At 40.6% G+C, this 12,146-nt stretch overlaps 1 protein-coding gene across 1 annotated transcript in view; it reads right to left on the bottom strand.

Moving 5' to 3' along the window:
* Positions 1-12,146, bottom strand: part of LOC141147091 (DNA helicase B-like) — a 260,293-nt gene that overhangs the window by 74,664 nt on the left and 173,483 nt on the right. Inside the window, exon 10 of the mRNA XM_073634187.1 lies at positions 3,086-3,220. Coding sequence (XP_073490288.1) covers positions 3,086-3,220 — 135 coding nt within the window. The remainder of the gene's footprint in view (positions 1-3,085; positions 3,221-12,146) is intronic.

The raw sequence follows: 12,146 nt of genomic DNA, 5'->3' as shown, positions 1-12,146 counted from the left end.
GGTCGCAATAATAGGAGGGATGGCCTCTACTATGTTAGATCAGATTTTTACTACCAATTAGTAGTGTTTATCAATTATCCATCAACCATAAAATATTAAACCATTCCGTTTGTTTTGCTTGTAGAATTCTAAGCTTACATGTGTGTAAATCTATAGGATTTTTTAAATATACGTTTTTATATAAACTTTTTTTTTATATAACATGATTTTTAATATACAATAATCTATCGATGTTCATAATGTCGCAATATATATCAAGTGTTATTAGATACGATGATAGTGTATACTGCGTAAGTAGGAGTTAATTCATTCATTATACACCATTTCTTTAACTGGTCAATTAAGAAAAAGAAAAATCACACACACACACACACACACACAGATTATATAATTATATATATATATATATATATATATATATATATATATATATATATATATATAAAAATAATAATAAAAAATATATAAAGTATATAATATATAAAGTGTATAATATATATATATATATATATATATATAAAACACACACACATACACACACACATATATATATATATATATATATATATATATATTATATATATACATATATATTATACACTTTATATATATTATATACTTATATATATATATATATATAAAATCTGTGTGTGTGTGATTTTTCTTTTTCTTATATATATACATATACATATACATACACACACACACATCTATTTTTCTCGAGTGGTTCGGGTGGATATAATTTCAACATGTCTTCTTTTGTTTATGTACGTTATGTTTTAATAACATTATACACATCACATTAAGTTTAATAAGGAACAAATGTATTTTATATATATATTTTTTTAAATTTTAATTAATGTTGTATGTAATATATTCAGAGTTACGTGGTGGGGATTCACAATTGATGGTGGTGTTTCGGTTCATTTTTTCCCCTATCATTACCCCACTTCATTGTGCCTATACATTTCTTCCAGTCTCTTTGATCATTTGATTCGACAAAGGGGCAGAGCTACAAAAAGCGTTGTTTAGGAGACTTTTGCTCCCTGCGGTGCAGAGCCTGCTGGTGGTCTGTCTCCCTGAGTGGTTTTGAGCCTGGGGGCGGTGTTTGTGTTCCAGTGGCTGCCTTAGCTTTCTTCTGGTGGTGCTTCCTTTGTTCCATTTTTTCAGTGAAGCCCTCTTTTGATGCTGGTGGTCGAATTCCTGTGAGTGGTTTGGATCTGCCAGCAGTTCCTGCGTCTCTCAGCGGCTTCCCTCTGGCAGTGCTGCCCCCGATCCATCGCTCAACGTAGCTTCCTGCTAATGAGTGGTAACTGGACACTTCACATATTGCCAGATCCACTGGCACGAACATCTGCCCTTTTTCTCTCTGGCCGAGAGAACCACTGACCCATCCACCCTTTTGCACACATGTAGAAGCTTATGTGAGTGGACATTTATATTATTTTTAATAAAGTGACTTTCCTTACCATTTGAAATTTTGCTTTTCTCCGCCTGTTACCTAAGCATACCCTGGGGTACCGGCAAGATTCATACACATGCTGTGTTGGATTCCTGTTGGACCTCTGGAGAACTTGGGATAGCTGTCCTCAGTGAAAAGTGCCTTCCTTACACAGCAATCTGTATTTTGCAATGGACTCTCTTTGTTATTCATTGACCTTTTATTCAATGTTTCTCAATTCATTTTTTAGTCCTCCACATATTTTATTCTTTTGTTTCTATATTTTTCTGTGTTTTTTTTTTCATTTATTTCTTGTTTGGTCATTATTTGTCGTTATGTATTTTTTTTATTTTTTCATTAATCTTTTTTTCTCTCTTTTGTTTTTCTTTTTGTTTTCAATTTTTTTATATAATTTTGAATCTTTATTTTAATTTTTCAGTTAGTGAGCTTTTTGCTCTGTTATCCTTGTTCCTTGTTTTGCTGCTTTTGCTCAAATCCAAGACGAGGTAGCAGAGCCGAACTGCCCTGTCTGTCTATGATAGCATGCAGAGGGGCTTGGGATTAAACCCTCAGGTGCGCCACAATAAGAAGCAGCTTCCTATAGTGGCACACTAAGTGGGGGGTTAAGAGCGCCGCCGGGGGGGGGTTGGGGTTGGAGAAGAAGAGGATCAGAGCTGCTCTGTGCACTTCTAATGCATAGAACAGGTAATTATTTAATGTAATAAGTAAAAAAAAAAAAAAAATTTAAAACAATAATTTTAATCGAAATACAGATTCTCTGGTTCCATCCAAGCATGTGCTGGTTCCAAGATAAAAGCAAGTAACTCGTAAAGTCTTTATTACATTTTTGTATTTGGTGTTGTGCTGCACTTCAATCGTGAACCAACAGCTAGAAATAGGGCAAAAGTTCCCTGTTGCAATGTATGTATAGAAATTCATATGCATAGTCAAAAAAGGCACTTTAACATGGAACAATCAAAAGGTGAAGATGTTCCTGTTAAATATCTTCAGACTCACATAATACACTGAAATTCTGGATAACATACAAGAGGTAATTAAAACAGAAGGGTAACTTAAACTGGATGTAAACTCTCTCCTATACCAAATGAAGTGAACAGCCTGAGATGATACACAGAGATAAAACAAATAGCCCTACATAAGTTTTACATGTATATCTGCTGTCTCCAGCTTTCCATATTCTTTAGAAAATGCACATTGTGTTAAAAAATGTTTTTCCTGTTCCACTACTGGGTGTGGAGTCTTGGCATACACTGTGTGACAGCTGATGCCTGAAAGGCACCCCCCCCCCCCACATAGGCAGAAGAACAAAGATACTAGCAGAGCTGTGCTGTGAATAGACAGGATCTCTGTTCATCTATTTACAGTACCCTTCACAACACAAATTTTCAGCTGCTTTTATGTCCCGTGTTGGAGAACATGTCAAAAGCTATCATGCTGATAACAGAGCAGCAGAAAGACACAGGACCGAGGGCTTTGGAGAGAGATAAGAAAACACTACAGATACAGTATATGTGCCTAGGTCAATTTTCATGAATCGGGTTTACATCCACTTTAATTACCAGTGTTATATGCAGTATGTTTAAACTAGACAATGTGTTATTTATGAAGAGTTAAACGACATACCTGGAATGTGTGAATAGTCCTTGCCCACGAATGACGCAAACCACTTAGACTTATAAGGGCTTTATAATTCAGTGTGTATGTTCTATCAGCTTTATCAGATAAGGTTAATTCACGGATTTTATCTTTTTCTACATCCTATAGCAAACCAAAATAAGTATTTTATTTTACTTTTTTTTTTCTTTAAAGTCTAAAGCAGCCCATACATGAATCTGTTTTATCGTTCAGCCAGTGGGTTGAATTAAAAAAAAAAATTACTTGATTCCACCATCCACACATTTGAGGTAACTTGGGGAATCCTCCTACTGAGTTAATGTATTCTGACAGCAGAGAGACTTCCCCACCGTCAGAATACATCAATCAGCACTGCTGGCCATAGCTGGCAGCGCTGATCGAGCAACAAAAATCTGACAGGGCAGTTGTACAACCACCCTGCCCTTATACGGATTGAAATTTGACCAGTCCCTGCTGAACCTGATGAATTTCAATACACAAGGTTCCATATACACCTGCACACTCCAGGAAGGCATGCAGAAATGCAAGTTTCAGCGTAGCTTCCCGAAACATGAAAAATTTGTGGTGTGCTTATGATGCCATTAATTGTTGATGCAAACACAGAAGCAGATACCGATTTTTCCATGTGCAAAAACACATGACAAATGCTGCATAACGCACGCAAAAATGTGCAAACTGCAACGCATTAAAATGCTCCATGAGCTACTTTGCCATGTTTGTCGTACATAGGGCACCCGTTGAAATCAATGGGATGCCATATGTGGTTGCAGGAAAAACATGCCAAAAAATACGCACTCCACTGCTCTAGGTGTGATGAGGCCTGAAATTGAAATTTTTGTGTTTACAGCCTCCCCCTTCCAAAGCTGGAGATGGATTAGAAGAACAGTGACAGCTCAGTGTCTCTACCCACTTCCTCCCATGTACACTTTATTACAAAAAGTATTGGGACACCTGCCTTTACACGCACATGAACTTTAATGGCATCCCAGTCTTAGTCCATAGGGTTCAATATTGAGTTGGCCCACCCTTTGCAGCTATAACAGCTTCAACTCTTCTGGGAAGGCTGTCCACAAGGTTTAGTAGTGTGTCTATGGGAATGTTTGACCATTCTTCCAGAAGCGCATTTGTGAGGTCAGGCACTGATGTGGATGGATGGCCTGGCTTGCAGTCTCTGCTCTAATTCATCCTAAAGGTGTTCTATTAGGTTGAGCTTAGGACTCTGTGCAAGCTAGTCAAGTTCCTCCATCCCAAATTCGCTTATCCATGTCTTTATGGACCTTGCTTTGTGCACTGGTCCAAATCATTTGGTGGAGGGAGGATTATGGCGTGGGGTTGTTTTCCAGGGGTTGGACTTGGCCCCTTAGTTCCAGTAAAGGGAACTCTTAAGGCGTCAGCATACCAAGAGATTTTGGACAATTTCATGCTCCAAACTTTGTGGGAACAGTTTGGGGATGGCCCCTTTCTGTTCCAACATGAGTGCGCACCAGTGCACAAAGCAAGGTCCAGTATAAAAAGCAGAAAGTAGGTGGAAATAAAAAAAAGAGGTGATCTAGTAATGAGGGAGGCATGGTCCAGAGAGGTAAAACACATCCTATTCTGTGCTACAGTAAGACAGTGCATAACATGATATGTATTATACTGGATGGTCACATGATACAGGATGATAGGGCCTCAGATATATCTTTTGAAATTTTGAAAAGAAAGTGCAGATTCAAAGCTGCCATGAACTAAGTACAGACATTGGGGTGGCTTTGGCAGAAAAGACATTTGAAAAGGCTTCTATTATTTATGAAAAGTAAAATTCTGCTTGAAAAGATGAACATTTACTTACCTGTAAATGTCATATATAGTATTAGAATATAGTACAGGATACAGACAGAATATTTATACACCTTATGTTAAACAGGTAGGTGTGTACCTTCAGATTATTGGACACTGGCAAAGATTTAGAGGACACGCCCACTTGCACCTCCCCTATAACCTTAGCCCACTCTGCCAGTGTTCTGTTTTGCAGCAGGAAATGCAGAGTAAACCAAGGAATGGAGTGGGTGTCCTGTACTGCACTCCAAAATATGGACTTTACAGGTACAGTACAGGACACAGGCAGAATATTCATACACCATGGGGCATCCCCAGGCAATAAATACAAAAGTGTGAGCAACAATGAGGCAAACAATGAGGCAAACGGAACTGTGCCAAAAGGCCCAATGAAACAGGGGCAAAAAACCCAACCTCTGAGAGCTGCTGCGTAAACCTTGGGGCCAAAAATTTTATTTTTTTCTACTTACCTGTAAAATTCATAGTATATTCATATATTATATATATATATATATATATTCATATATTATATATATATATATATATATATATATATATATATATATATATATATATATATATATATATATAAATATATATATGAAAAAGTTGCGCTATTAGTAACAAGAAAAAGCTGCCAGCATCAACAATAAGACATATTGTGTAAGAAATTAAAAAAGGCAAAAAAATGCAGCGCTTAAGGAATATAAAGAAACCGCCAGGAGAGATTAATATTCAAATGTGAAATGTGGAATGATAAAGTAAAGTGCTCTGTGCATAGATAAATATGTATACACTTCTGTGAATACAATAAAGTCTGTCAAAGTGTGATACCAGATTAAAATAAACATTCATAAGTCCATGGAAGCATTTACTGTATCATATTGGATTCCAATAGATGTAATCATAGAGTGCTGATATTCATATGATGCAGTGGCAGAACTGCAACCTTATTTTCACACACAGCACCCAGGGACGTGATTTTCACACACAGCACCCAGGGCGTGCATCCAACACCAGGGAAGGGGGATGGGTACTTATACCCCAAAACGTGGACACACACGCAAGCGGCGGTAGGTCAGACAGGCACAGAATATCGTCAGTAATCCGCTTCGACCAGGATTCCTGCAGAGGAGTTGGTTACTCTTGCATCGGTAGAGTCACCAGTAACTCAGAGGTTTAGGTTCCAATGACGGAGTTAAAGTGTGGTTCTCTTTACATCCGAAAGGCAGCATGGATCAAATAAAAAAAAAAGAAGGCCTCCACACAGTGCAGATAAATCCAGCATATTTTAAAAAATGTATTTGAATAAAAGCAAAATAGTATAAAATCGTACAATCATTACATAAGATGTATGCACAGTGTGATCACAAAAAACAAAAAAACAAAAAAAACACAATATAAAGCGTGGTGAAAAGAGCTTAGCAGGCTATGTACCCGGCATGTTTCGTACAAGAGGTACTTCAACTGGGGCATAAACCTGCTGACTGACACCATGCAAATATATAGTAATCTGTACAGTCTGATCCTTAATAGTTCAAACCGCAACAGCTGGTAACTGCACTCCCCTTAGGTCAATCAGAAGAAACGGGCGTCATCATCGCGTTGCTGTCAGATTGCATCATCACGCACCATTGGTAACACGGTTTGTGTTCCAAGCCTCATAGTGACTCACCACCTCATATGTCAGGTGGGAGGAGATATGGCAACCAACTGCTTAGTGATACAATGACGCCCACATTTCTGACACATCGCGCAGTGTCATGTGACCACACGAGTCATCAACGACTGAACCCACAACAACACAGAAATAAATCCATGTGGAAATGGGCCAATCAGCAGCCACACAGAAGGCACACCACATACGTCACATGATCAGGAAGTGCAGAGTCTCACCATTTGCTGTAGCTTAGCAACCATGACAAGCGGCTAGGAATGAAAATACATCTATTGTTATATTACCTAACTGGACCTAAATGTACACACAGTCACAGTTGACATGGGTCATCTCCACCTTACATGTAGGGGGGGGGAGGTTTGGAAAAAACGAACCGCACATCCCATGATAGAAAGGGTGGACCATGGAAAGACGACCAGTGTCATCATAGCAATATAACTATGTGAACATATATAATCAAAAGCCGACTGTACAAGACATGGAGACACGTGTAAAAACTACAAAATACAAATCAATATACAGTGGAACCTCGGTTGCGAGTAACGCGGTTAACGAGGGTTTCGCAAAACGAGCACCGCATTTCTAAAAATCCTAACTCGGTTTACGAGTGTTGTCTCGCAAAACAAGCAGGATTCAGGCCAAAAGCGGTGTGCAGTAACACTTTTGGCCTGAGGTGGGGGTCGCCGGAACCGAGCAGAGCCGAAAGTCGCTGATCAGAAATGCACGGAAAGGCCCGAGGACAGTTCGGCTGACCTCGGAAAGGCTCGTGAAAGGAGTCTTTCCGAGGTTTGCCAAGGTCAGCCGAAGTGTGTTTGGGCTTTTTCGGCCATTGCCAAGGCTCTCCGGCACCCCCCGCCTCTGGCCGCATGTGGTATAGCATCCCATTGAAGTCAATGCGGAACAAATTATTTTCGTTTCCATTGACTTCAATGGGAAAACTCGCTTTGATATGCTAGTACATTGAATTACGAGCATACTCCTGGAACGGACTATGCTCGTAATCCGAGGTTCCACTGTATTGTATTTCCTCCAGAATCTGTCTTACAGGGAATAGCATAAAAAAGTATTCTAATATTTTTAGACGTTTAGAAGAAAACATGATTACCAATGTATGGAGTGTAAGGTGTATATAGAAATGGCCAGAAAAAATATTTAGTAGAAATGTTAATCTTACTATATAGAAAGCAAACCTATAAACTAAGATTTATTAATAAAAGCGTTGATATCCCGGTCGATATTCAACCCATGTGGAGAGTAACTTTTCAGCTGGTATATCCAGAAAGTCTCTAACTGGGAAACACCTCTCCCACAAGATTCACCCCTCCAGTGTGGAATGAACTTGTCAATAACTTGGAACTTAGTGCCCAAAGGGTTTTTGTCATGGAAATGCAAATAATGTCTGGGTACACCATGTTTAATGCGGCCCTTTTTAATACTAGCAATATGCTCCTTCACCCGAACAGAACGTTCTAATGGTACGTCCCACATATTGCTTTTTACATGGGCACGTAATAAGGTAGACAATGAAGCGGGTGGCACATGTAGTAAAAAGTTTCATTTGATAAATTGCAAACGTGATGGTGGATTCAAAGCTCAGTTTTTCTTCTCCCGCATACATTGTGTAAACAAATATTGCATTTCCGACAAGGATAGTATCCCTTAAGGTTATGAAAAAATGTAGGTCTGGTAGGGGGATTGATCCCATTAGGGGCAATCTGATTCCTAATGCCACGTACACACGAGCGGAATTTCACAGAAAGAGTCCGATGGGAGCTTTTCATTGTATATTCCGATCGTGTGTACGCCCCATCGGACTTTTCCCGTCGAAAATTCAGACGGACTTAGATATAGAACAGGTTTTAAATTTTTACGATGGAACGAATTACTATCAGTAAAACCGCTCGTCTGTATGCTGATCCGACGGACCAAAAAGGACGCATGCTCTGAAGCAAGTACGAGACGGAATCGCTCGGTGTGGTAAAACTAACAAACTTCTACTAACACAAGATAAACACGAGATTAGCAGAAGGAGCCCAAAGGGTGGCACACTGGCCCTTTTTCTAGTCCCGTCGTATGTGGTATACGTCACATCCTTCTGGAAGGTCGGAATTTGGTGTGATCGTGTGTATGCAAGACAGCTTGAGCGGAATTCCGTCGGAAAAACTGTCAGAGTTTATTCCGACGGCAAAACCGGTCAGGTGTACGCGGCATTAGAGATGGGGCTCTCCTATATATATAACCCCAGCCCTGTCAGGAAGGACAGGGCCCAGCAGTGGGTCGTTTTTAAGTACCCTTCAATGGCGATCAAAGATGCTTTTAACTTGTTTGTGTTGTTTAGAGAATTGAGTAATAAAAGACCATTTGAATTTTGCATCGGGTATATGTTTAGGTTGTTCAGTGGTAAGCATACAACGATCTATCAATGAGACTTTGTTAATCTCCTCCTATAGATGAGGAGATTACACCCTAAGGTGGAGATGACCCATGTCAACTGTGACTGTGTGTACATTTAGGTCTAGTTAGGTAATATAACAATAGATGTATTTTAATTGCTAGCCGCTTGTCATGGTTGCTAAGCTACAGCAAACGGTGAGATTCTGCATTTCCTGATCATGTGACGTATGTGGTGTGCCTTCTGAGTGGCTGCTGATTGGCCCATTTCTGCATGGATTTATTTCTGTGTTGTTGTGGGTTCAGTCGTTGATGACTCGTGTGTTCACATGACACTGCGCGATGTGTCAGAAATGTGGGCGTCATTGTATCACTGAGCAGTTGGCTGCCATATCTCCTCCCACCTGACATACGAGGTGGTGAGTCACTTTGAGGCTTGGAACGCAAGCCGTGTTACCAACGGCGTGTAATGACGCAATTTGATGGCAACGCGATGATGACGCCCATTCTTCTGATTGATCTGATTGACCTAGGGGGAATGCAGATACCAGCTGTTGCGATTTGAACTATTAAGGATCAGACTGCACGGATTACTATATATATGCGTGGTGTCAGTCAGCAGGTTTATGCCCCAGTTGAAGTACCTCTTGTACGAAACATGTTGGGTACATAGCCTGCTAAGCTCTTTTCACTACGCTTTATACCGATTTTTTTGTGATCACGCTGTGCATACATCTTATGTGATGATTGTACGATTTTATACTATTTTGCTTTTATTCAAATACATTTTTTAAAATATGCTGGATTTATCTGCACTATGTGGAGGCCTTCTTTTTTTTCCTATGATCCATGCTGCCTTTCGGATGTAAAGAGAACCACACTCGAACTCAGTCATTGGAACCTAAACCTCTGGGTCACTAGTGGCTTTACCGATGCAAGAGTAACCAACTCCTCTGCAGGAATCCTGGTCTGCAAGCGGATCGCTGACGATATTCTATGCCTGTCTGACCCACCGCCACTGGCGTGTGTGTCCACGTTTTGGGGTAAGAGTACCCATCCCCCTTCCCTGGTGTTTGATGCACGTCCCTGGTTCCTGTGTGTGAAAATCACCCTGAAGGTTGCAGTTCTGCCACTGCATCATATGAATATCAGCACTCTGATTACATTTACCTGTAAAATTCATTTCTTGAAGTACATCACGGGACACAGAGCAGACTATAATCAGTACCATTTGGGTTATGCACTACCAATAGGTGAATGGACACTGGCCAAACAAAAAACAGACAGGAAGTCCTCTCCTATATAACCTCTCCCACACAGGAAGCACACCAGTTTTGTAGCAAGCAATGAACTTCCAGAAAGAGGGTAGGGAACTTTGTGTCCCGTGATGTGTTCCAAATTATGGATTTTACAGGAAAGTAGAGAAAAATCTCATTTTCGTTATCCTACAATATGGGACACAGAGCGGGTTATAATCATTACCATCTAAAATGTCCAAAAGCAATGGACTTGAGCAAAGGGAGATACAGACAAAAACCCATCGTCAATCCTAAGGAACCTACTCTGAGTTTGGAAATTCTAGAGAAATGCTTAAATAATGCATTACAATTTACCTTAACCCATCAGATTTTAGTTGACTAAAACCTCCTACATTTTAATCTAACAAAATCTCTAAAATGTAGAAGGCCAAAATTTAACTTTCCAAGGATGCCACTTCCTGGCTTCACACCAGGACACAAGACTTCCAAGTCAGAGTAAATCCTTCTGGATGCCAGTTTCCTGCCTTGAACAGAGTAGAGATAACTGGCCCAGAGACAACCCAATATTTTAGCACCTGGGCTTAAATAGCTAGGCCATCATTGAGCGAATGTAAAACACGGTGCAAGACCAGTCCCTAAGACAGAAGGTCTGGCCTGACCAGAAATGCTCAAGAACTATCAACCGCCAAGTTCACTAAGTCCACCTTGTCGTTGAACCTGAATGGCAGAATGACTCATCTTCTCTTGGGCAGCCTGACCCTAGTGCCCTCCTACTGATTGATACATGCCACCGTTTTACTGGTAGACCCTGCAACTGATTTTTCCAGTGATCCAGTGCCAACCCGAGCAGCCTGAAGCTCCAGGATATTGGTGGGCAAACGCATTTCCTGAGGAGACCAAGACCCCTGTACTGAGGCAGATCCCAAAATGATTCCCGAATCTGACATACTGGCATTAATGGACATTATCCACCAGACTACTGGAAGGAAAGACTTCCCCCTGTCCAGGCTCTGATCTACCATCCATCAGTCTAATGCATGTGATGCACTGGGAGCTAGGGACACATGGCAATCCAGCCACTGAACCTTTCTGTCCATTCGTACAGGATATTCCTTTGTAATGGCCTGGAGTGAAACAGAGTATGGAATGGCCTAAAACGCACTTTTTTCTGGAGCTATGGCCAGCCCTCTGGCCCTGTGTTTTCCCTCTGGAGCCAGATGACGAGGTACCAGTTGGCCAAGCAACCGATCCTCTATAATCCGGACATCTACCCTTCTTTTTAAAGTGGGAGCAAACTCCTATCTCTGACTTTTACCTATAGGCAAACCTATAATAAGGCTTACCTATAGGTACTGTAAACATCTCCTGAATAAGCACCATTTAGGATATATTTACTGTACATGCAGCTGGTGACATCACCGGCGCATGCGCGCTGATGGAACGGCCACCTGGGCTATTCCGAGAGTCCTGTACCATAAACAGTGATGTGGGAGTGACATCATCGTGGCTCCGGCCAGTCATACAGCAGTAGTCTGCGAACCTAGAAGGAAGACTGGGTGAAGATGGAAGCACCTGCAGTGGTGACAGCGTGGCGCTGGAAGGCTTAATTTTCAGGTCAATTTAACATGTACAGTATGTGATGAATACTAGCACATTATGGCATTACCTTTCAGGTTCCAGGTTTGTTGAGGAAAAAATATTTCCCCCTGGGTGATCTATGTGCGTTGCAAGAATTTTAACAAGCTTTGTTGCAGATTCCTACCTTTTGTTATTCTAATAAAATCCCTGTGTGTTTGTCTGTGTCCATGTGGGAAAGTGAGTCTAATGGGAGTGGTTTCCTAACTATAAATCGGCTGCAACACCTGCAGTGCACTAATGAGGAAATTTGCTGGGCCTGCATCCC

Source organism: Aquarana catesbeiana, linkage group LG06 (genome assembly GCF_042186555.1).
Source record: "Aquarana catesbeiana isolate 2022-GZ linkage group LG06, ASM4218655v1, whole genome shotgun sequence".
NCBI classification, from domain to species: domain Eukaryota; kingdom Metazoa; phylum Chordata; class Amphibia; order Anura; family Ranidae; genus Aquarana; species Aquarana catesbeiana.
Note: the sequence above shows the minus strand (reverse complement) of the source record. Positions and strands in the feature narration are given on the sequence as shown.